Source organism: Onthophagus taurus, chromosome 2 (genome assembly GCF_036711975.1).
Source record: "Onthophagus taurus isolate NC chromosome 2, IU_Otau_3.0, whole genome shotgun sequence".
Lineage (NCBI taxonomy): Eukaryota > Metazoa > Arthropoda > Insecta > Coleoptera > Scarabaeidae > Onthophagus > Onthophagus taurus.
This window is the reverse complement of record NC_091967.1, coordinates 23,021,730-23,045,209: the sequence shown is the minus strand read 5'-3', so window position 1 is coordinate 23,045,209 and position 23,480 is coordinate 23,021,730. Positions and strand designations below refer to the sequence as shown.

Genomic DNA, 23,480 nt, shown 5'->3' with positions numbered 1-23,480 from the left:
GCTGTCTGGAAATTCATTAGATTCGAACTACTAATTGTTTAATTTTTCTTATAATAATACTCGTTTTTGTTGCTTTTTTTGTTATTTGTTTCAAAGAATAAATTATTTTTTTACGCCAAATAGATTCTAAACATCATAAATAAGTCCTCCATAGTAATTAATCCCATAAATATGAACCATTCCACGTTACAGCCGTCAAACTGAATTTGCCGAGCTGTATTTGTATTGAAAAGAGGAATTCGAGAATATTCTCCTATTTTTTATCTACTCCAGCCCAAACGTGTAAGACATTGAAAGGTAAAGTGTAAAGTATGTTATTGAAAGATAGACAGGCTAATATAAAGCTACATAAAGCTACTCAAAGAATACGTATCCGGATAATCAGAAATTCCATATTAAAACCTATAAATATGTTGTAGCTATTCATAGTGAACCTCTTCACCTCGGCTGCTTCATTAAGATTTAGGATGACAATTAAAACTTTATAAAAACAGTAAGGAAAGAGCATCCATTGGATAAAGTGTCAAACTTTAAATGCGAAAAAATTAGATCTCACCTTACGTCATTTCAACTTATGAAAGCTATTATACAAGAAAAATTACCTTGAAGAAGTATTTACCTTCTATTTAACTATGCAAAAAATGTAGAAATTGTTCTCTGTGAGTAACGAAAATCCTTCTTCCATAAAAATTTATTGCGAAAACTTTCGTAAGTTGAATTTTTTGTTCAAAAAGCCACGTATAGACACTTCTTTTACATGTGATAAGTTTATAATGACAATACAGCTTTCTGAGGATATTAAAGCTTGCTCTATTTGTTCAGCATGATTGACACAAGACAGTGGCTGATCAATCCTATGAGCACAAACAATTAGATTCGAATTTATGTTATGCCAATGATGAGTTTGTGCCAGCTTTAAACTCCTTAGTTGCGTTTATAAACGTCAGCTTGGAACATTGAATTGAATTTTTGATGTTTTGTATCGCCACTTCTAAGAACTTACACTTCTTCAGGGCCTGAAGAAGTTCTAATAAAGAAACGAAATATTGGCAATGATAATGATTTTGTGTTTTTCATAAAAAATTTAGCTTTCAACTAGATTCACTTGATTTTCATCTGAAAGTAACTCTCCATTCAAAAATCCAGCAAATAGCCTAACACCATTGAGATTATCAGCAAGGCATTTTTCATCATTTGTGCGACCAACAGCAAAGAAACCACATTGGACAAGCTGAGGATTAAACTTGTCGACTTTGCAACGACAAGTCAGAAACAGCTGAACATAATTTAAGACACACAATTTTGATTTGCCCTAAACTTTTGGAGGGTTAAAGTTACAATAGATCTTATAGGTCGCAGTAACGAGAGGAGCCGCTCCCTCAACCCAGCAGCAATAATAATAATAATAACAGCAAAGAAAAAGAATCCAAATCGACTTTGTTTCCTCTATCCAAGAAAGAAGATAAAAACAACAAAAGGGTTCGCAAAGAAATAAATTCCTTTGTATGTTAAGAAAATATACAATATTAAAATTGATCTAAAAACAAGCGCATTATAATTGATGCTTTAAGAGGTTAATAAGGTTATTTTTAATTTGTGTTTCTACATACTAAAATTTTGTATTTAATCAATTTATTTTCGAATAATGCCAACTTTCTATATGACTTATATTTTTAACCTGTATTACATTACAGAAAACCGGAAGTGCCGTCTCCAGGAAGTGTTCAAATTGTTTCTGACGTTTATACAACAACGCCTACAACTACAACAACAGTTAAAAACAAAGAAGTGCTCGAGGCAAAGTCGGAAAGTAAGTTGTTTTTCATGTAGTAATATTGGTAAGGTCGTAGAAAACTGACCACTTTAGAAAACGTAAAGCTCATTTTGAAGCTATATAACAATGACTTAATGAATACATTTATTTTCGGTTTACGATTGTTTTGAAATTGTTTAATTTACACCGTCCAAGGCTTTGAATTGCTAAAACCTTTTGTTTTGAAATTATTAAAACGTTTTTTATATTTGGTTGTTACGCTCTACTTACATCTATGTCGTACTTAGAAGTAAGTTATAGTATTTTTGGCAGAATCCAACGTCATTTTTGTTACCTTTTTTTAAATTAAAAATAAATTTGTGAAAATTTCCATACACGTTTCCGTAAAAACACCCACCGTTAGACCAGAACTTTGTTATGGTCTGTTGGTTTCACACAAATCTAGATAAGGGGACATCTATCAGATCAACGTCAGATAATAGATTTCGAGCGTAACGTTTTGTACCGTTTTCTTCCTTTGCTTTTTTTACAACTATCCGGAAGCAAAGAAGATGAACATCTAATTAGAATATCTTGAGAAAAAGAATGTTAATTTAATTAAATTTAAATCATGTAATTCTTATTCTGCTGATCATAATTAAAAAAGATTTAGATACATTAATATGCGAAGAAAACCCTCATTATGATTATCATTTATATAATTAAAATGTAAATGAATTACAAAACAACAGCATTGTGTTGAAATTGTAAGAATTTATGCCAATGTCAACATTAATTAAAGAAACAGTCACCTACGGATATACTGGTTATATTAAAAGTTATTATTATTTTAAAATGAACATTTAAAATACTATTCTAACAATGTCCAAATAATTCATGCTCTTAGAGAAACAATTGAACAAGCACACAGGTCTTTGATTATTTATTCGACAACAATGTGACGGTATATGTGTGTGAACATGTTGCGAAGGCTAATGGTCGTGTTTCCAAACAAGACAATCGTATCTATTGTGGTGAGTCGCCAAAAGTAAAACAAAATAATAATTGTGCAGAAAGTGAAATCGTCGTGTTTCCCAACAAAACTGTTTTTCTTGCGGTCGTATGTTAATGTAATCACGTGAAATGAATTTTATATGTATGCTTGGTAAGAATGTATTTACAAGAATTGTTTAATATATCAAAAACTGTTGATATATGATTTAAAAACCGACACATTATTCTAAAATTATCAAAATGATTTAAAGACTAAGTGTTTTCAGGAACTTTCATTTCTAGTAATATCTCTGAAATTTGTCAAAATGTCTTAAGAATTTATGAATATACACAATTTTTGCTTCAAAAATTACGAAATGAAAATGAAGCTTCTAAATTATGCCGTTATTTTAATTTAGCTTACAATGAGTTATAAAATGTTTAATCAAAAACCAACATTGCTTAAAAATATATGAATGCAGTAACCATAATTACAAAACTATTGTACACTTGCATTGTCCCATATAAAATGCAACATAGCTTAGTAGTACAGACATTGGGTACTTTTGCAAAGGAAAAGTTATGCTTGGAAAAAGGTGACGTTCTTATAAGAACCCTGAGTTTTAGGCCGTCTTAACAATGATTCTAATCTAGGTCTTATATTAGTTCTAGTGATAGTGCTAGTGCAAAACTAGAACTAAACACTAGACCTAAACCTAGAAACATTTGGGTTTAGATGTGCGTCTTCAGACTTCAGAATGTTTCTAGTTCTAGTGTTCTTTAGTTCTGATGTAGTGTTAGTTCTAGTTTTAATTCAATACAAATTTCATTCATTTCTTCACAAAGCATGTTGTGAAGAAATGTGTGGCAATTACTCTGGATCATTGTTCAACTTAGGATTTAAATATTTATAGTTAGGATTATAGCTATATGTATTCTGTTGGGGTAAATTTTCCACGCAAATCTTTTGCAACCGATAAGATATTTGGTTCATATAAAAGGTGACTACATAAATAGACCTAATAACACTCCTTTTGTGCAGCTTATTTCTTATTCTGAGATATAAAATGAATTAGATAGTTAGATGGTATTTCTCATCGTTTTAGATACATTACATATCTCTGGTTTCTTTAAATCATATCTTCAAAGCAGGACAGAATATATTATCGGTAAAAATTAGACAGCACCATAGTCTTAAAGACTTTACTGAATGTTACTAGAAACTAACGCCATCGAGACTGTGTACAGGTAATATTTTAAATAACAGTCTTGATGATAAAAATATATCACACATTTTAGGGGCTATTTATAGGTATAATTATGTATATTTATGTGTGTTAACACAATACCTCAAAAACACAATTGAATCGCTAATTGCAGAAAGGATATATGTCACTAAAACTTAGTTTTGAGAAGAACGAGAAAAAATGTCTTTTTTAAACATGGGCATTATTATTGCAAACTTTCTTCTGGCTATTATCAGTTGTTTTTGCCATAGATCATAAAGATAAATTTGTGTAATTAATTTTTAGTAGATTTAATTATCAAAATCTTATACTCTTTCTGCAGTTAACTCCATTTTTCAAGAAACAGTTGATTCAACTAAATACAAGAACAAAAAGTAAACTCACAAGGATAAATGCCAACTTAAAGATACATTTCGTTCCAAAATATGGCTGTTTCTGGAGAATCTTCGACATACGCAGTGGACTTCTTAATATTTCCCGAAGGATTGCTCAGTTGCATTGAGCCAGTGATACTGTTAGATAATTATTTTGTGCTAAATATGATACCATTATGAAACTCTTTGGCAACCACTATACCTTTTGCATTATCTGTCCAGTACTCTGTTTTCCCTTCCTATACCTCTTCTAGAAGTTTCGACGGAAACAGCAGTCTTTCTATACACTTTGGCCATCAGCCTTTGAAATTTATAATATCCTTTCCATCTATTACGTGAATCATGACTTTCTGTTTTGAAGTAGAGTTTGCTATTATCTCTACGTACAGTTGTAGAGTTTAAACACGATCATACTTTTTAATTTTCACTTAATGTGGGAAAAATCTCTATCACAAGGTAGAAATGAGTGCCCTCTAATAGGAAAGTATTGTTTTATTTTGTCAAATTTACCTGTATCTGATAAATAAAAATACATTCAAATAAGAGTGTTATTTTTGTTCTGTCACTGAACAAGTGTAATTCTTTGACATTATGAGGTATATAATTTTCCATATATTATATTGATACAGAAAAGAACATACTTCATTAGGCCCCTTTTTGGCGTTACCCTCAATATATATAAAATACACAACTTCATCTGTCGTCATGATATCAATACAGAACAAACTGATGGTTAATTGTCTTAAATATAAGAGACCCTGTACAGGAATTTTAGGTAGTTGCAAATTTTGCATGAAGTCGAAAGCTATAAGATAGTGTTGTTGGTTCCTGTAAAGTCGTATAAAACTTTTTGCTACGTCTTTTATGGATAATCATTTCTGGCACAGCATCTCGTTTAACATTTTCGCTTAGACTTTTACTCTTTATTTTTATTAAAAGGTTTTCGCACGTGCAACGTGTATCTACTTGCTGCCTACCAAATTTAAGATCAAAATCTTTTCTGAATAGTTTATTATAATACTCGTATTTCATTTTAGTATTTTAATTTTAATTTTTGTTGAAACATTGAATGACATACGTAGTGATATTCCTTTGATGAATAATGGGAATTTAGCTTTGTATATGTCGTATACAGGAAAGGACACCTTATTGTTAAATGTAGAAGATCCGCTATGGAACGGATATTGTTTGACTACTGATACCTCAATTAATATTTCTATTGCTAGCATACAGAACAAATACACGAGACTTTGAGGTTGAGTCGTAAAAGCGCAAATTTGTGTATGACTGATTCTTCTTAAAGTTCGCTTTCGCCTTATCTCGCAATGAAATCATAAATTTTAAGTTGTCAGTGAGCCAGGGTGGGCGTATCCTACTGCTTTTCCGTCTACACACCACGGGTGAAAAAACATCAAAAGCAGAAAGAATGCTATCATTGAGAAAAGCAAGCTTCTCGTTAATGTTCTAAACAGAACCAACAGAAGTGTTGCAAATGATCCACGAAGATCACAACAATGCTCTAAGTTTTTTAACAATTTGTATACTATTCGTGAAATATCTGCGGAATGGCTGAAGGCTGTTTTTATGCCACTTCAAAAGAAAAAGAGGTACGACAAATACAGATTGATTAGCCACACATGGAAGGTTTTTCTTTGTATAGTATGTACATGGAAGAATAAGAAGTCGATGCGAGATGACAAAAAATGGGTCTAAAATTACCCATTTACTATTGACTGAGATTCATCAGTAAGACAAAATTTGATATTTAGTCGCCAACCCCACGTCGATGTTTCCCTACAAATAGAACATAACATTGAGATAATTGCCCATTCAGATATTTTGGGCAAAAAGAGGTTAAGTGCAGAATTGAAACATTTCTGAGTACAAAATCATTTTTCTGTAACGACAACTTAAACCTAAAATATCGTCAAAGAATTGTCAAAGTTTATGCCTGTGAGCGTTATTATATGGAGCTGAGATCTAGACCCGAAAGGCTGCCACAATCAATCGCCTGGAAGCATTCGAAATATGGTTGTATAGATGATCCGAATAACTTAGCCAGACATGCAGACCAACGAAGCAGTGTTAAATAGAACAAATACGGTTGGTGAATTATTTAAAACTATTAAGATAAGAAAAATATCATGCCTAAAGCATATTCTTATAGGAGAAAGATACAAATTCTTTCAGCTTATAATGATAGGTAAAATCGAGAGCCGCAGAGAAATTGGAAGAGAGCAAATAAAGTCATGGCTAAGGAACATTCGTGATTGACTGAAATACGGAGTGCCGAACAACTATTTAAATTAGCCGAAAGCTGCGAACAATTCGTCGATGTGATGGCTAACGTTGGTCAAAAAGTCAGTCAATAAACATTTTTTTATGGTGATGCTCAAAAACTAGCAACGTTTAGAAATTATTCAAAATTACTATCGCAACAAAATTCTGAGCCGATGTTTGCAATTTTAATAGCGTTTACTACAATTTTCGAGGTTCAAAAGTTAAATGGAAGATGTGTCAGTTTCTGTCAGTTTAAAATTTGTTTCTGAAGAATGTTTCCAGTTTTCCTTTAATTTCTAAAGTTACAAATACTTAATTCATAACATGTATAATTTAGCGACTTAAGTCCCTATCAAACATAATCAAGATATTTTGTTATGTATTAAACAATTATTTGATTACAACTTTTTTGATAATTATTTTAGTTCTAAAAATTCAGATGAATTTTTAAGGTTGCACCCACAAACGTCGTTATCCCTAATTAAATATTCTAATAAACCAGTGAAATTTTTGATACTTCACCAATTAGAGCAATTTCCACATTTTTAAATGGTTTTCGCTCTATATATTTTGATGATAGTCTTCCTTAAGACAAGGAATAATGAAAGTAAAAGTAAAAAAACGAAAAACAAGCTGTTGTTTTTGTACTTTCCTATAAAAACCACCTAATAAGTAGCTTAATAATTCGAAATTTATAAAAAACAAGAAAAAACTGATAAATACATTTGTTGTAAGTTTTAAAGTAAATAAAAAAATTTGACCTTAAACTAAAAAGTCAACTGGTAATTATAAACACGAATGCATCGTGGGTATTAATTAATTGCAATTGGAATAATTTAATAAATAACGACTCTGTAATTCGACGTTTTACGTTACAAATGCGGTTGACGGATTTATAATATTTTGTTTCACACATTTCAGACGATAATGAAAGCTCTCGAGCTCGCGCGATTCATGTTTTCTCCAATTATTTTAATTATAGTCATATTTTATAAATTGGAACCTGTTTCATAAATCCATTTGAAACCGAAATCGATAAATCATATAACGGTAAATATATTTACAAAAGATCAATAACCTATATATTTGCAACGTACAAATGAAATTATTAAAAAATAAATTTTTACTTACCCCCTTTGAAAGTTGATGTAAAGGTGCGAAAACATTATTATCTCCATAAGGGATAATGTGAGGTCGTTTAAATTTCGATGTCATCTTCAAAAACACCACTAAACACTTGTGACGATATATTCGAAATTTTAAAATATATTTTGTATGTAAAGGATTGGTAAAGGATTTTTTAATACAAAATATTGTAGTTAGGAGAGAAACAAACACAGATTAGAAGTGAACCACACTACTGCTGGTGCAAGAATATCGTAGTAGTACTTTTGCTCGTACTATTACAAGCGTAGTAGTGGTCGATCCGTGCAGAAACCTCTCCTTTACTCAATTAAGCACAAATCCAAACGGGAGAAACAACTCGGGAAAGAAGAGAGGAGGGTACGCTATTTCTAAACACCACGTAGTATAATTTTATCGTCGGTTAACGGTTATTTTAAAAGATATTTATCTATTTAACATAAAATATTAGATAGAAAACACCTATCTACAATATATTTAAAGATTAATCTTTGAGTATTAATAAAAATTAATTTTTTTACGACTTTTTAAAGGTTGTGTTTTCTTATTTTCTTTAAATCTATAATTTGGAATATAAATCGCATGTTAATCAAGAAATTTAAGGAAGTATCCAAGATATCGTTGATTAGAAAATGTAATTTTAGTGTGATTAATTAACGGGAAAAATCATTCCATCTACGATTGTTTAATAATTTTGAAGTTTTTTTACTGAATGAGTACGTTAGAATCAACTGAAAATATTTCGTACTCCAATGAATCCGTGAATGTGGATAAATTCACAGCACTTAGCTCCTCGAGGGTTCTCTGTACATCCTCACCAGGTATAGCTCATCAACTCAAGGATTTCATACTCCAATGAGTACTCCAACGTCAAGCACGTTTTCAGTAACGTTAAAACTGCACGTGAAGGATAAATTTATAATACTTAACTCCTGTCTGGTTCTATTAATTTTTTCATTAAATATTTTTTCACCGGTATTTTCGGCTTTTACTAGCTTGTTTGGGCTTCATTTTGCTATTTTTTCATGAAATAATGTAATACCAATAGATTTAACTTTTCTAAAAAAATTCACAATTTGTATTGTAATATCGAGAAATGCCCTCTAGTGGCGACATACCAAATTACAATCACCACAAATAAGGTAGGATTTGTAGTCCAAGAAAAGTTCTTTCCAACGTTATCAAGCTTATTAAATTCTGTTTAGCCATTTAGAAGTTATAGGCATTATTACTGAAATTATTACTTTTTTCTTATGTTAACATAGCGGAATTCCGAGAAAAACCAATTTTTTAATTCAAGATGGCGGTTGCCACCCCCTACCCAGTAAACATGAAACATCTGTGAAACATTTCAATTTTAACGTACAGTGAATTAAATGAAACATCTTAAATCTACGTTTCATATACGTGACAGATACGATTTTTACGAAACGTATCTAAAGATATGTATTAAATACATTTCAGTAGGAATATATATGAAATATCATTAAAATATGTAGCAGAAACATTTTATTTGCAACATTTCTTTACAAATGTGTCTGAAACATGCCTGGAACATCTTCATCGCGGTCAGCGTCTTGTCACGTCTTGTTCTATTGTGTGTTTTGTTCTATTCTCAGTTCGAATCGTTCGAATATTGGTTTAGAACTGCGCAAGTTTTGTATAAGTTTTTTTATACAGGGTGTTCATTTCAAAACTTTCCACCTCAATTTCTGTAAATCCGGAAGTTTAAAAAGAAAATCGCTGAAATAGGTAAAGAATAAAACCAAGGGGGACAACTTTTTATGCAAAAATTGACTCACTCAAATGGAAAGGGGTGTCAGTGATACCTCATTTTAAAGGTCTTTTAAGGTACTACATGTTAGTACTACATGTTAGTACTACATGTTAGTACTACATGTTAGTACTACATGTTAGTACTACATGTTAGTAGTTATTTTTTTAAATTGATCGATTCGTTTTAGAAATTTTTGCGAATATCTCGCTTTAATTAATATTAAAAACTTTAATCACCTTCTTAAAAGCAAGAATAAGTAATCTTTTATTATTGATTTATAAAATTAAATTACCATGTTCGTTTTTACAACGACCATTAAACCTTTTTTATTTCGGAGCAATCTGAAATATTTAAAAAACTAAACACGTATAATTATGAATTACACTAAATTTTATTGAAAGTATTTTACATTAAACCTGTATGAAAATTACTCTTGACTCGAATGGCCAAAAATAGGAAAAAAAGAGACGAAATTTTTCTCTTTCTGTAAACGAGTTATAGGCAGGCTCACGGTGCGAGAAAAGAATAAAATAAAAGTGCAATTCTAAACATAAGTTTATTTGGTTATTACTTTAACAACTTTGTGTTATCCACTTAACAAAGTTATTTAAATAAAACAGCAATAATAGTTTACAGTTTGCAGGAAAGGATTGAAATTGTATTAATGTATGGATCCCAAAATGAATGTGCTCGACGAACTGCCGCAGTTTTTAATGAAAGGCATCCAGATAAGAACGTATCTCATACATACGTCCTGAATCTCATGAAGAAATTCACTCAGACTGGGTCCGTTGCCAACATAAAACATAATGAGTCGAGAGTTTTGAATGAAACCGCTCAACTGGAAGTGTTGGGTCATTTCGGTATCAACCCCAATACTTCATTGCGTCAGGTATCTCGTGCAACTGGTATATCCTTGGGTTCTGTTCATAAAGTTGTAAAACTTCACAAATTCCATCCTTATAAATTGAAAATACATCAAGAGCTAACTGAAGACGATTTTGACAGGAGAATACAGTTTTGTGAAGAAGTGACCACTATTATTAATAATAACAACGTTTTTGTGAAAAATATCTGCTTTAGTGATGAATGCACTTTTTCTTTAAATGGATTTGTAAATAAACAGAACTGCAGATATTGAAGTAATGAAAACCCTCATCTGACTGTAGAAGGGCATACACAATATCCTGAAAAAGTTAATGTATGGGCCGGCATTTTGGGAGACCAAGTGATTGGTCCACTATTTATCGATGGAAATTTGAACGGCGAAGTGTACTTGGATATGTTAGAAAGTACTATCAATCCACTAATTACGGAAGCTCTCGAGAATCAGTTGGATAGAGAAGAAAATGCCTTACTTGATGAGAATGAATTACATTTTCAACAAGACGGAGCTCCTCCTCACTATGTTCTCCCAGTACGACAGTGGTTAGATAATACGTTTCCAAACAGATGGATCACCAGATTTGACGCCATTAGACTTTTTTTTATGGGGACATTTAAAGTCTGTTGTATTTACCCCTCAACCTCAAAATTTTGAAGAACTTCGTCAGAGAATTGCTGCAGCTTGCCGTGGAATTCAAAGGGAAGTTTTTGAAAACTTCCCTTTTAACGGACAACACTTTGAACAATTATTAAGTTGATTTTCTCTGCAAGTTTTTGTACATAATTAAATAACTGAAAATAAAATAGAACGTTTCAAGCAGTTAAAAGTTGTTTAAGTAATAACCAAATAAACCTAAAAGAAAAGAAAAATGAAACAGAAATCGTTTTTTCTAAATATCTCTGACAGACGCCAGGCAAGCTAGCCAACGTATGTAGGTATATCATTGTCAAAATAACCTAAATATCAAAGATTTCGGATTGTTCCGAAATAATAAAGGTTTAATGGTCGTTGTAAAAACGAACATGGTAATTTAATTTTATAAATTAATGATAAAAGATTACTTATTCTTGCTTTTAAGAAGTTGATTAATATATGTATATCACCACTAGATTTGGTTAATAAAAATACGGCTAGTGAACACTATTTAAAGAAAAAGGCCTATGTAAAGAATTTTACGTTTTCCGTAGTTGACCTACGGAAAACGTAAAAAATAATCATAACCTATAAGGTTTGATCGCGATTCCCGCTAAATGTGACTGTTTTTCTCCTGCTATCATATAAAATTATATAGTTATATAGTTTTACGTTCGTGTGATGTGAGATAAGATGGAAAGAAAAAAATTAAAGCTGAATATCTCTAGGAGACATTTTCGTAGATTCATAAACGTATTTACATTTCAGAAATGTACCGTAATTGTCACCTGTATGTTGCAGAAACATTTCAATAGAAACGTTTCAATGAAACATAAGAAGGGCCGGACATTAGCAGTTTCAGGCACGTTTCAACTATGTTTCAGAAATATGTCGAAGAAACATTTCATGTTTCAATAATATGTATCAGAAATGTTTCTGAAACGCAAATTTGTTTACTGGGTAGTGGTCATCTTAGAACCCTGAAAATGATTTTTAGGATTCTCTTGGCCACTTAATCATTAAATTTTTTGTTGCGGTCTTTGATTCGAAACATGAAATTTCTAAAATGTTAAGGTTATTTGTATCTTGTGATTTTATAAGATGTTCGTTGACAAAATCTAAAGTTTGTGATGTAGAGATTTTTTATATCGAAGGAAATTAATTTACAATTTTTGTTTAGGTTGAAATCTTTAAGGTTATTGATCAAATCTGAAGAGTTTTTTATGGTGTATGAAAATTGAGGGTTCAAATGGTGATAAAGGTTTGAGCAATTTTTGAAATTTTACTAGAAGGAGTATTAATATTACCTATGATAGGACGGATGCTTTTATCAGGTTTATGTAGCTTAATGAGACTCTTTAAGCAGGGTATGAGAGGGTTCATTTCTGTTGAGTTAAAAGAATTGATGTTAAATTTCTTCAAGTGGGTCGAATTATTTTTAATGAATCTTTTATAGTTATTATTAAAAGTGATTGTGGGATTTTTATTGATTTCCATTATGTTGTTTTATTAAGTTTTATTAATGTATAGTTCCCTATCTAAAAATGACAATACCTGCGCGCTTGTCTCCAGTAGTAACAATTAAATTATTATCATCAATCTTGGATTTAAATTTAGAAATGTTTTTATTTATGAGGCCCGAACGAGGAACAGAACGTGTTATATTATTTTGTTTAAAATTATATGACGTCGACAAGCTGCCGATGCCCCCAATCAACGATCTGTTGTCTGAAAAAACCTGATTAATGGATTGATTGTAGGTTAATAGGGATTCAAGCTTTATGGCAAAATCAACAGGTTTTATATTAGAAGGTAGAGCAAATTTACCACCCAGATTGAGAACATCAACATCGTCATCATCCAATTCTATATTACTGAGGTTCGTGAAGCGAGGGGCAAATTTAATGTTATCAATATCAAAAAAAAAGTAAAAGTTTGGGTTGAAATGTTAATCTTATCTCATGTTAATCTTAAATCGACCAAACGGGACGTAATATCAACACTAGATTTAAGGAACATATTTCCAAAAATACCTCAGTAGTCCACAAACATATTAATAAATTTAATCATAATATTAAATTCTATAATTGTAAACTGATAAAAAACATTGAAAAGTCCAAAGAGATGGATCTCTGAAAAATTCTACATTAATATTCTCAACAAAGAAGGTAAACTCATGACACTCTAGATCAAAACGTCTTCAGACATTTCACTAGGTTCATTTAAATTCACACTTTTATAAGTTTTTTAAATAATTTAATAAATAATTTTGAATGATACGATTTCTTGGAGATTTTTTCCCGATCATGCGCTAAATTGTACTTGTACGCCATGCGGTTCTTCATATTCAGTCCTCGATAATTGTTCCTACGTACCAGGTAGTAACTTAGTAATTTTTTAGTTTTTTTCAACAATTTAAAAAAAAAATGTATTAGTAAGTTAACCTTTTCTATGATTCCAACAAATTTTTTATACTCTAATTTCTTTTAGTGTTTGAAACGTTCAAATATTTTATTGGGTTTTCTTTAACGTTGAAAAATCATGTTTTTAAGATTTATTTCTTAAATTCTTTTGTTACAACTTGCCTATCAGACCTTCAACTTTGTAAATTTTTGGAATTTAAACTTTAGGGATTGTTGGTTCGTATTTTTTATACTATTTTCTCATGGATCCTTTGAGATGTTAATTAAATTCTACTCTCCAGCTACTATCTCGTAATTGGACGGTAATTGTTAACATCCTATTGTGTGGTTAATTTTAGTACTAACAAATAATTTGTATACATTTCAGTCGTACCAGAAGAAGGGAAAGGTTACTCCCGAAACTAGTCGCACTGATTTTAAATATTTTATAATAAATATATTTTCATCGTTTTTTCAATTTTTCTTTCATTAAATTTTTTTGCCGCAAGTCTCTATAAAGAGTAGTTTCCGAGATATAGTACTTTGCACGCTTATTTGGCCACCCTGTACATTATTATCAGGTACTGCTCGTCAATATAAGTAATTAGTCCAAGAGTTTCATACTCCAATAAATATTCCAAAGCAGTTTCATCCAAAACATGTGTAAACGAAAACTGTAGGTTACGGATTTTACTGTCCGGTTAAAGTGCAGGTGAGATGCAGCTCTTCTTCTCTTTAATCTACTCAGGAGATCTGTATTCGTTTAAATGTTTAGATATTCGTTTTTAGGTTGAGTTGAGCTGGCAAAGAGAGACTTGAGGGCTACTCATGTGATAGTAGTGTCTTATTAGTAAATATGATCGTCTTTTCATGGCTATTATTATGGATATCATCTGCCACTTATTTAATTAGATTGCTTTAAATTTGTATGATGAGTACTATCACAAAGAATGTACTGTCTTTTCCAATTATCAAACTCTACATAGGGGAACAGTATATAGTTTTATAGAAAACATATGGAAATTTGATGTTGAATATATTGACTTCAGTGTCTCATTAAAAAGTGGGTGCAAGAGACTCAAGTCCTCTTTTGACCTACCCAGGAAATATGTATCTCTTTTTCAGTTTGGAGACCACCCGGTTGATTTCAGTATAGATTGGCAATACACGGATTGACAACCTTATTCGCCATAATTTTTAATTTTCATTTTCTAATATTCATGGCCATAATTTCCAGTATCATCTTTTAGCCACTTATATAATTAATATAACGTACATTACCTACTTCCTTGATACTCATACTCCATCTTCCCTTTTCACGGCTCAAAACCCATTAATAACCCATTAAACTGTTTTTCTACCGATCTCATACAATCTCACACATTCTTCGTTCTTTGTCCAATATTCACTTGTCCTCTCTTCATTCGCATACTTTAAACAAGCTATCATTTTTTTCTTTTCCTTCTTCCATTAGTTATCGGATACTTTCTTTGTTATTATAACTCTGTATTTATTATTGCATCTTCCCTCTTCTAAGTGTTCTCGCCGCTATTATCTTTTTATATTTCTATTTCCACAATCTAGTTTCTTCTAGTCTGCTATCTCTTCCTTCATTTTTGTTTGTATTTTTTTCTGTTGAGTACAGCACTCTCATGTATGTAATGTGTTCATATCCATAATGATCTCCTCTAATCTCGTGCTAACATATCCAAAAATGTCATAATCACTTCTCCTTTCCATACATTTCTCATATTTTGAGTGCATTCTATGTTATATATTCAGAAGTCCCCTCGCTCAACTTCAAATCCACCTTCAATCGCTCTATTAAATACTTGTGGAGCTTACTTAGCTGCTTGTTTTCTATCTGCTTGAATATTGGGCGCTGGCCTAGTTATCTACCCTTGCAAAAATTTCAAATTTCACCACCAACTCCTTCCCTTCAAAGTATTTTTCCATAGATCTCCTATCTCTCTTATATCTTTTGTCACAACATTATACAGGGTGGGCCATCTAAAGTTTAGAATTAGAACTACCGGTTGTTTTGAAAAATAGAATAACGAATTCACAAATTGATAGAAAACTAGTTTTATATTTGACATATATTTGACAAAATGGGACGCTTTACGCTTGAACAAAAATGAGGAATGTAGAAAACTTACTTCCAAAGTGGTGAGTCTTCAACCCAAACTGTAAGACTCAGTTTGTGGATCAATTCGTGAAGCGAGTTCATGAAACTGGATCGATATTGGACAAAACAACCGTTCTCGTCCAGTGCGCTGAGCCGAAAACATTGCTGGTGTTGCCCAGAGTGTATATGAAAAATCCATCAACATAAACTCTATGTTATTTTAACTTCAAGCAATTTGTTACTTCTAAGGTCTATTCGATATAATCCCAATCAATAATAATCTGATATCCGTCAGCTTACTAGAGATAACAAGTCTACATAAGACAGCTTGAAGTGCTATCATTTCTGAATTGTAATATATGTTAACATAACAACTTAATTTCTAAGTTACATTTAGTCTAAATCAAATCTAACCTTTCAATCTAACCTTCAGAAGATTAGCGTGATCTGCGATCATTTTACGAACCCTGTCGAGCTTGAAATTTTAAACGATGTGAAGCTTGAAAATCTCTAAAATGTGCTTGCAATCAAGGTTGATATTTCAAATGTCAAAAGAAAAACGTCTTCCAATAGTTATTTTATATGGAAATAAAGAACAGGTTATTCCTGTGACAAAGTTGGAAAGCTCTTCAGGGGCGTACAAATACGAGGTAACAACTTCAAAAAGAAATTGTGATGAAGAAAATGCTTGCATAATCTTCGAGTAGCTTTTTTTACTTAATTATTTTTGGATGCCACCATCAAGTGTATAAATTGGTATAAATTTGTATATCATAACTGATTGTGTCCGAAATTAACTATTTGCTTGAGTTTCAGTACGTCAAGTCAGGTAGTAAAATGCAAACTTTGAAGTTTTAAGAATGTTTTAACATCAAGTCAAGTTAATCAAGTATAATTATTAATTACCTATTCATGTGCACATTTCCTAAATGTGCACATGTTCCGTAACATATACATATAGTTTTATTTATAACATAAATAAATCTTTAGTAACTTTCTTGATACTATCACAATACGCATGTAAAGAGATGACACCGCATTGTCCTCTTACGCGGTAATTAAATGGTCTTCTTTTTAATAACAAACACATTGTTTGCCGACAGCGTTCCTCTAACAAGTTCTCACTTTCGTTAATTTTGTTGAAAAAAAAAATTATAGAAAGGTTACGCTTTCGATTGTTGAGCGAGCCATACAATTCGTCCGTGAAACTTACCGGTAATTTTACGATAGCCTATTTTTATTAAAACACGCAGATTTCTTCTTGTACTTTCTTTCTTTACAAACTAATTACTACGCTAAACTAATTAATAGTTTAATATTTAACTCATATAGTGAAAATTAAACTATTTTAAGAAAATAATAATAATAATAATATCTAAGGATTATGAAAGATATTTATGTAATACTTTAAATTCATACTTAATAGTATATTTTTCTGTTGTTGTACTTTAATTTTAGAGGTATATTAATTTAAAGCTTCTGGAAAATTATAGAATAGCATTATTTTATATAAATAGCTTTCTTTGGGTTTCTAATCAAGATTACGCGAAAGAACTTTTACAACGAAATAACAAAATGTACCTCAATTACTCTTTATTATAGCACATTTAAAGTCATAGCCAATGTTGTAATCGTTGATTAACATCATCACAACCTCTGTGAAGTATAGAATTTGTATACAATAAAATTATGAGGTAAATTGTAGTTTTGCCATCAATTATGTTGGATTCGTAAATTGTTACGACAAAAATTAGTAACACTGCATCGCATGATGCAGAATAGAATTTGGAGCAATTCAATTACTGAAGAAGTCGGCGGAAGCATTTCCAGAATAATTAACATCAACATCATTAGTTAGTGAAGTTGCAGCAGATACGTGGAAGATGAAATAATTGAAGGAGAACTCTACGAACCTTATATATATATGTATATACCTTCAGAACATAAAACGTGTAATAAAACGACGGTCGAAAAATAGAAGGAAAAGCAAAGACAAGGCGATTGGAACTTCAAACTGGAAAAGGTCGTCAGAAACGGTGACTGATATCTTTGTAGATGACGCTGTATTACTTGCTGTTAATAATTAACATAGAAAAAATTAGAACATCTGACAATTAATGGAAATGTCATTCCATATGCAAATACTGCCAAGTATTTAGGCATGACCTTGGATGCTAAACTACGATGGAAAGAGCATGTGAGAAAGAAGTCGATAGAATTAGAACTAATGTATATGACAATGTATTAGCTCATAGGTAAGAAAGTCCTCAAGTCCTTAACGCAGTTTGGTCTCTAACTATGGAGTTGCTCTAAAGAAAGTAATACCAATACTATACAAATGTTTCAGAACAAGGTATTAAGGGATATTGCAAATGCGCCTTGTTACAGAAAAAAATAGCGACCTCCACAGAGATCTTGAGGTACTTCTTCTTCATTATATCAATGTGGAAGCCACTCACCTCTTGGACAATTGCCAGCTAATACGTAGACTTCAACGAACCAACTCGTTTGAGTTGGTACAGTGCGATGCAGTGAAAGTGGCTACAAAGCAGTGAAAATGGTTTTAAAGTCTTGCAATGTATGCATCAGGAAAGTAGAGAAACCATGGGGTAACACTCTACTGTAATTATAAGCGTAGGAATGTACTAGATTGATTGTAACGCTCTGGCATCGTTATGTTCCGTTATGCTATTAGATTTGGGTTGATTCTTGTAGGAAAAGTAGGTATTACTTGTTCGTAGACTTCTTCTTGGTATCATTCTTTCACTATCTCCATAATGTCATTTCCGATCCTGGCGTTAAAATCATCCATCAGCACGAGGTGTTATTTCGGAATGCTTTCTACTAAGTCCTAGAGATGGTTGTAAAAATTCTTTATTTCTTCCTTTGGTTTACTGGTGTCCGGTGAATATAAACAGTCTGTTGTTTTCAAGCTTTTCGTGTATTAACAGAAAGACATCGTATTCTGCTGTTGCGTTCTTCGGTCTTCCGACGTAAAACAATACATAGTTGTTGTATTTTGTGATTTCCGCTTCCCTTCCCGTTCGTCTCTGATATGGGGTAGATATCTATACGGTGCCTATTCAATTTCACAACAATTTCTTGGTGCTTCTAATTCCATGATTTACCATTCTACGATCTAAGTGTTATCAGGTTCTTCTTCCAGTATTTCCGGCAACTATCCGGTATTCGGGCTATCCGGCCATTTTTTAAAATCCGACCGGATACCGGATAGTTACCTAATATCCGGCTTTGGCCGGATATAAAAAACCTATTACTTAGTACTCCACCATTCACAGGAATTAGTATCTCTTTTAGGTATTAGACAGTGCAGATAATAATCAATTTCAACCCCAATGGCACTTTTTTCAATGAATACAACTTTATTTATCATTAACAACCTCATTGTAACAATGCCAATACGATATATAAAATCTCTTGTTGCAGTTTCGTCTAGTTTTCTTCTCTACGCTTGTAATTCACTGTTATCACTGTCGATTATTAATTAAAGTATCTTCTTCTTAATGCAAAAAGCCGTTTTGAAAAATCACTTTTAGTTCTTGAGAAATAAATTTTTGAAGTAACCGACAATTTTTTTCGAATTTTGCAATTTTTGCGAATTAAGTTTTAAAAATTCGTATAAAATCCAGTTCTTAGAATATGAGTATCCCAAAGTGTTAATAAAAGTGTCCTCTTTCCGATGAACCAACCCATTTTGAAAAATAACTTTTAGTTTTTGAGAAAACAATATTTGATGTTTTGATAAAATTTTCGATGTTGCAATTTTCATATCGCCAATTATTAATTAAAGTATCCTCATTTTAGAGTTGCATCGTTAGTTAAATCAGCATCAAAAAAATTCATTTTGTATCTTGGATCCAAATAAGTTGACATATCTTATCAGCGTTCTTATTAATTTCATTTTTATTCAAATATCGCAATAATGTGGCAACATAGGGTATCACTTCAGAAATGCACCAGAAATTATAACCATAATGGTCGGAGAGATATGCCATTCGGCATCCCCTTCGGCCGGATATCCGGCTTTTCGCAAAATTACTATCCTTTCTATCACTAGTCGTTATCATAAGACAGTCCTGTAACCAAAACTGATTTGTCTGTTCTTTGAGTAATTTGGGCTTTTACCACTGGCAGGTAACTGTTGTTAGGGGGGGTCTGTTCTGCTTAGCCCCTTTTTTCTGATACTTTTGGTTTATAAAATAATACCTGATCATCATTTCGATGCAACTCTCTATAATATCATGTACCTGATTGATTAGCATGACCATGAGTTGTTGCTGCGAGTTCGCAATCCTTTAGAAATTGTAGACATAGATTCTTCAATGAAGTTTTTCTTTCAGTTTGTACAGTGTTCTAGAATCTTTCAATCACAAATTTAATAAAATTCAGTAAAAACTGTCCTATGAGTTCTACAATATTTCAAGTATACACTTGAATTTTTGAGAATCTTTAGAGATAAATAAAGAACACATCTCGTGATAAATGAAAAATTAAGAAATAATTCTAGAATTCAGAACAATAATCTTTCATATCGATCAAAACATAATTTGCCATTTCATAGTGTGTAATTTGTCAATTTTAAAACAGACTCATGGTTGATGAAACAGAGAAATAAGACAGACTTGATGAATCAGTTGCATGCTTTGACGGAGTAAATGCATTATATTAACAACCCTATACAATCGTTCAGACTGTCATTCCTAAAACTTTTTCACCATACACGATAATATTTAAATTTTTTGATCATTAATATTTTCGTCAGTCTTATCTTAGTATGTGACATGTGCACCTCAGGAATGAATAATATCCGGAAGGTGTCTGTAGCAATTATTTAGTTTGTGTCAAAAAACGTACTAAAACACGTAAGCGATGGGTAAAAGAATGGTTAAGATAGCGAGTAGAGTACTATTCTACAACTTATTATAATTATTAGTTCTACCTTATTCTTCTTAAGGAAGTTCTCTAACGCAGAAGATTACAAAAACTATTTTTGCAAAAGCTATAATACTTTTGTTAAGTTGTTGTCAATGGCAAAACTCTTTATTGAAAGGCAAAACACAAATATAACAACTGAAGAATGGTTTGGAATCACCTTAATGTACAACCGGAAGATATTTTGCGGACAATTGCGGAAATTTGAGTGCAAAGTATTTATCTTTTTAGCGTTTTTGTTAATTTTTTTGTGATGACTCCATAGACCGTTATCGGTCCCTAGCCTCCCTCATTTTTTGTCTCCAAGCCTCTCTGTCCATGGATTTTCTCTTCCAGTTTCTGGACCCTATCTCCTTGCGTCCCTGTTTGTCTCATCTTCACATCTTGCTTTATGCCTTCCCCTAAATCTTGCTCCTTGCATTCTCCTGTTAAACAGTTGCCAACATATCCTATCCATTGCAATATCTGGATCTTGATGTACTCTGAGAGCCATCCCTCGCTAGCATCATTCGAGCATATACGAATTGCGACACGATTCTGCCATAGTCTGCATCATTATTTTCGTTTTCTCTATATTTGTTCTCAGTCCCACCGGTTTCACAACCTCCTTTATTTGTTTGCAGGTTTCTTCTGCATCTGCGTTTCACATTTCGTACAGTTCTATGAACTGTTAAATTAACTATTTTTCCTCCTCATTTTCAAGCAACTTAGCATCAAGCTATTCGTCATTCATTTTTTAAAACAAAAACCTATACAGTAGTATTAAATATTAGGACTGGCTGGGAGCTAACAAGACGACGTGTGAACTGCAACAAAATTACAAAAGACTGACGAACTGATTTATGGCTTACTTTAGACATCAGTATAGGGGCGGAAATGTTATGCATGTTTAATTCTTTCAAATCATCCTGATCGATCATACTGGTAGTATCTGCAAGATCAAAGTTGAGTGTAGGTCACCAATTATAAATGCCATTGTCGTATGATTTTTTAATTCTCCATTTCAATAAACACATAATGAAACAAAAATACAAATATTGTATTTATTCTGCTTTTTTAGGTGGTAAATGTAAACGATTTCAATTTGAATGTCGCTCAAATAGCGAATGTATAGCAATATACAACGCTTGCGATGGTATCCCACAATGTTCCGATGGCAGTGACGAAGCTCCAGAACTGGGTTGTCCACAAGAAATTCCGACTACTCTACCACCATCAACCAACATTAATAATCGACAAGTTATTAATGTTCAAACAACGAAAGTAGATGAAATTGTAAGTATTAATTTTTATCTAAGATATAACGAAATGGTTGTCATAATATTTTTGTTTATAATTTGATGTCATTTAAATGAAAACGTCACAAATGAATTACTTTAAGAATACCTTAACAATTTCTTGTTTATACATTTTAATTGTATTTTTGGGTTGTTTCCCTTTAATTCATGGTCTTGCGTGTTATTGGTGTTATGAAGGTTCGCGGGAAGCAATGATTGACGAATTTCTTCCATCTATACCCTTATCATCTATCCCTAATTGTAAATCCCCAAAGAAATTCGTGTGCAACTGGAGATATTCTGATAGTTGTGCTTTGATAATAACTCGAAACATAACGTATAGAGGATGCGTAAAAGCGAAGAAATTAAATTTTTGCGAGATTATAGATGGAGATTGTCATTTATGTAATACTTATCTTTGTAATGTTGAGAGAAGCAATATTTTAAGCATGAAGTCTAATGCTGTTATTATTAAGCAACAAAAAATAATTCTAATCTTGATAATTATCTTTATATTATTTGGTATTTACGTTTTAAAATGTCATATAATCTAAAAATATAATTGATTTTGTTTTTTAGGAACGTTCTAGACCAAGTCTCGTAGCAAATCCGCCTCCAAATCAAGAACAATATCACTCATTTATTCCTCGACAAAATATCCCCGTAATTCAATCACAAGAAGAATTCGTTCGATCTTCAATTAACGATCAAAGAAACGGCCAAATTGTTTCCAAAGTCCAATTAGATTCAGCTCAGATGCCTCAATTTCCACAATACGTACCTCCTCAATCATCGTCAAATTGGATACAACATCAATCAGCACAAATAATTCCTCAACCACCACAATATGGTACAACAATTTTTATGAAAGTAATTTTTACTATTAAAAACATATTTTTCTAGGAGATAAAAACAGTCACATCTTCAACCATAAAGCTAACGGTTTGCAGGTTCCCGAAGGATTGGAGACCAGGTATAGCAAATACAAGGGGGCGATGCAAAGTCTGCATCGGGCTCTTGGATACAATTTTAATAGCGGGTGAGAGGCGGGTTGCCGTTTATTGAGTGAGGTAGAACGTAGATCACAAGATTTGCACGAATGCCTCAGATTGAGTTAAGTTAATCTTGAAATAAATTAAAGAAGTACAAATAAAAATTTAAAACAACTAACATAGAAAATGTTATATAACGTTTCTTTCGTTTATTACAAGATTTCATAAAACAAAGAGCAACCTTTCTCTAAACTAACTGTTAAAGTATGATGCACCCTTAACTTTCGAATTGAATGCTTAGATTTCACTGAATATAAATGCAGATGTATATAGAGTTAGCGATTCTTGATGGATTTTATCTTTCTAGAGTTTTTAGTGGTGTCATAAAATCCATGATCGCTGATTCTATGATAGAAGCGATTTTTTCATAAAAATAGTAATATGTAAAATTTTAAATCGCTTCATTTACATCTAGAAACAGTTAGATACAAAAGAAATATGCTAGAGGACAAAATTAGTGATTATCAATGCTAGTTACTTCAAAATTATGATATACCTTGAAAGTTATCTAGGATAGTACTAAAAACATTCCTAGAAATATAGTGGATGAAATTTAGAACGATTTAGTGATTACTTGCATGT

General features: G+C 31.8%; 2 protein-coding genes across 4 annotated transcripts in view; one reads left to right on the top strand and one right to left on the bottom strand.

The window, feature by feature from the left end:
* Positions 1-8,097, bottom strand: part of LOC111415984 (protein phosphatase 1 regulatory subunit 14B) — a 112,793-nt gene extending 104,696 nt beyond the window's left edge. For both annotated transcript variants that reach the window (XM_071194512.1, XM_071194513.1), the window contains exon 1: positions 7,779-8,097. In XM_071194512.1, the coding sequence (XP_071050613.1) occupies positions 7,779-7,862 (84 nt within the window). In that variant the 5' untranslated portion in view covers positions 7,863-8,097. The remainder of the gene's footprint in view (positions 1-7,778) is intronic.
* LOC111413390 (uncharacterized) overlaps positions 1-23,480 on the top strand; it is a 40,410-nt gene that overhangs the window by 4,883 nt on the left and 12,047 nt on the right. Inside the window, exons 3-6 of one of the 2 annotated variants that reach the window (XM_071194510.1) lie at positions 1,695-1,810; positions 21,630-21,844; positions 22,426-22,696; positions 22,750-22,885. In XM_071194510.1, coding sequence (XP_071050611.1) covers positions 1,695-1,810; positions 21,630-21,844; positions 22,426-22,696; positions 22,750-22,885 — 738 coding nt within the window. The remainder of the gene's footprint in view (positions 1-1,694; positions 1,811-21,629; positions 21,845-22,425; positions 22,697-22,749; positions 22,886-23,480) is intronic. The other variant, XM_071194511.1, reaches the window with a different exon arrangement.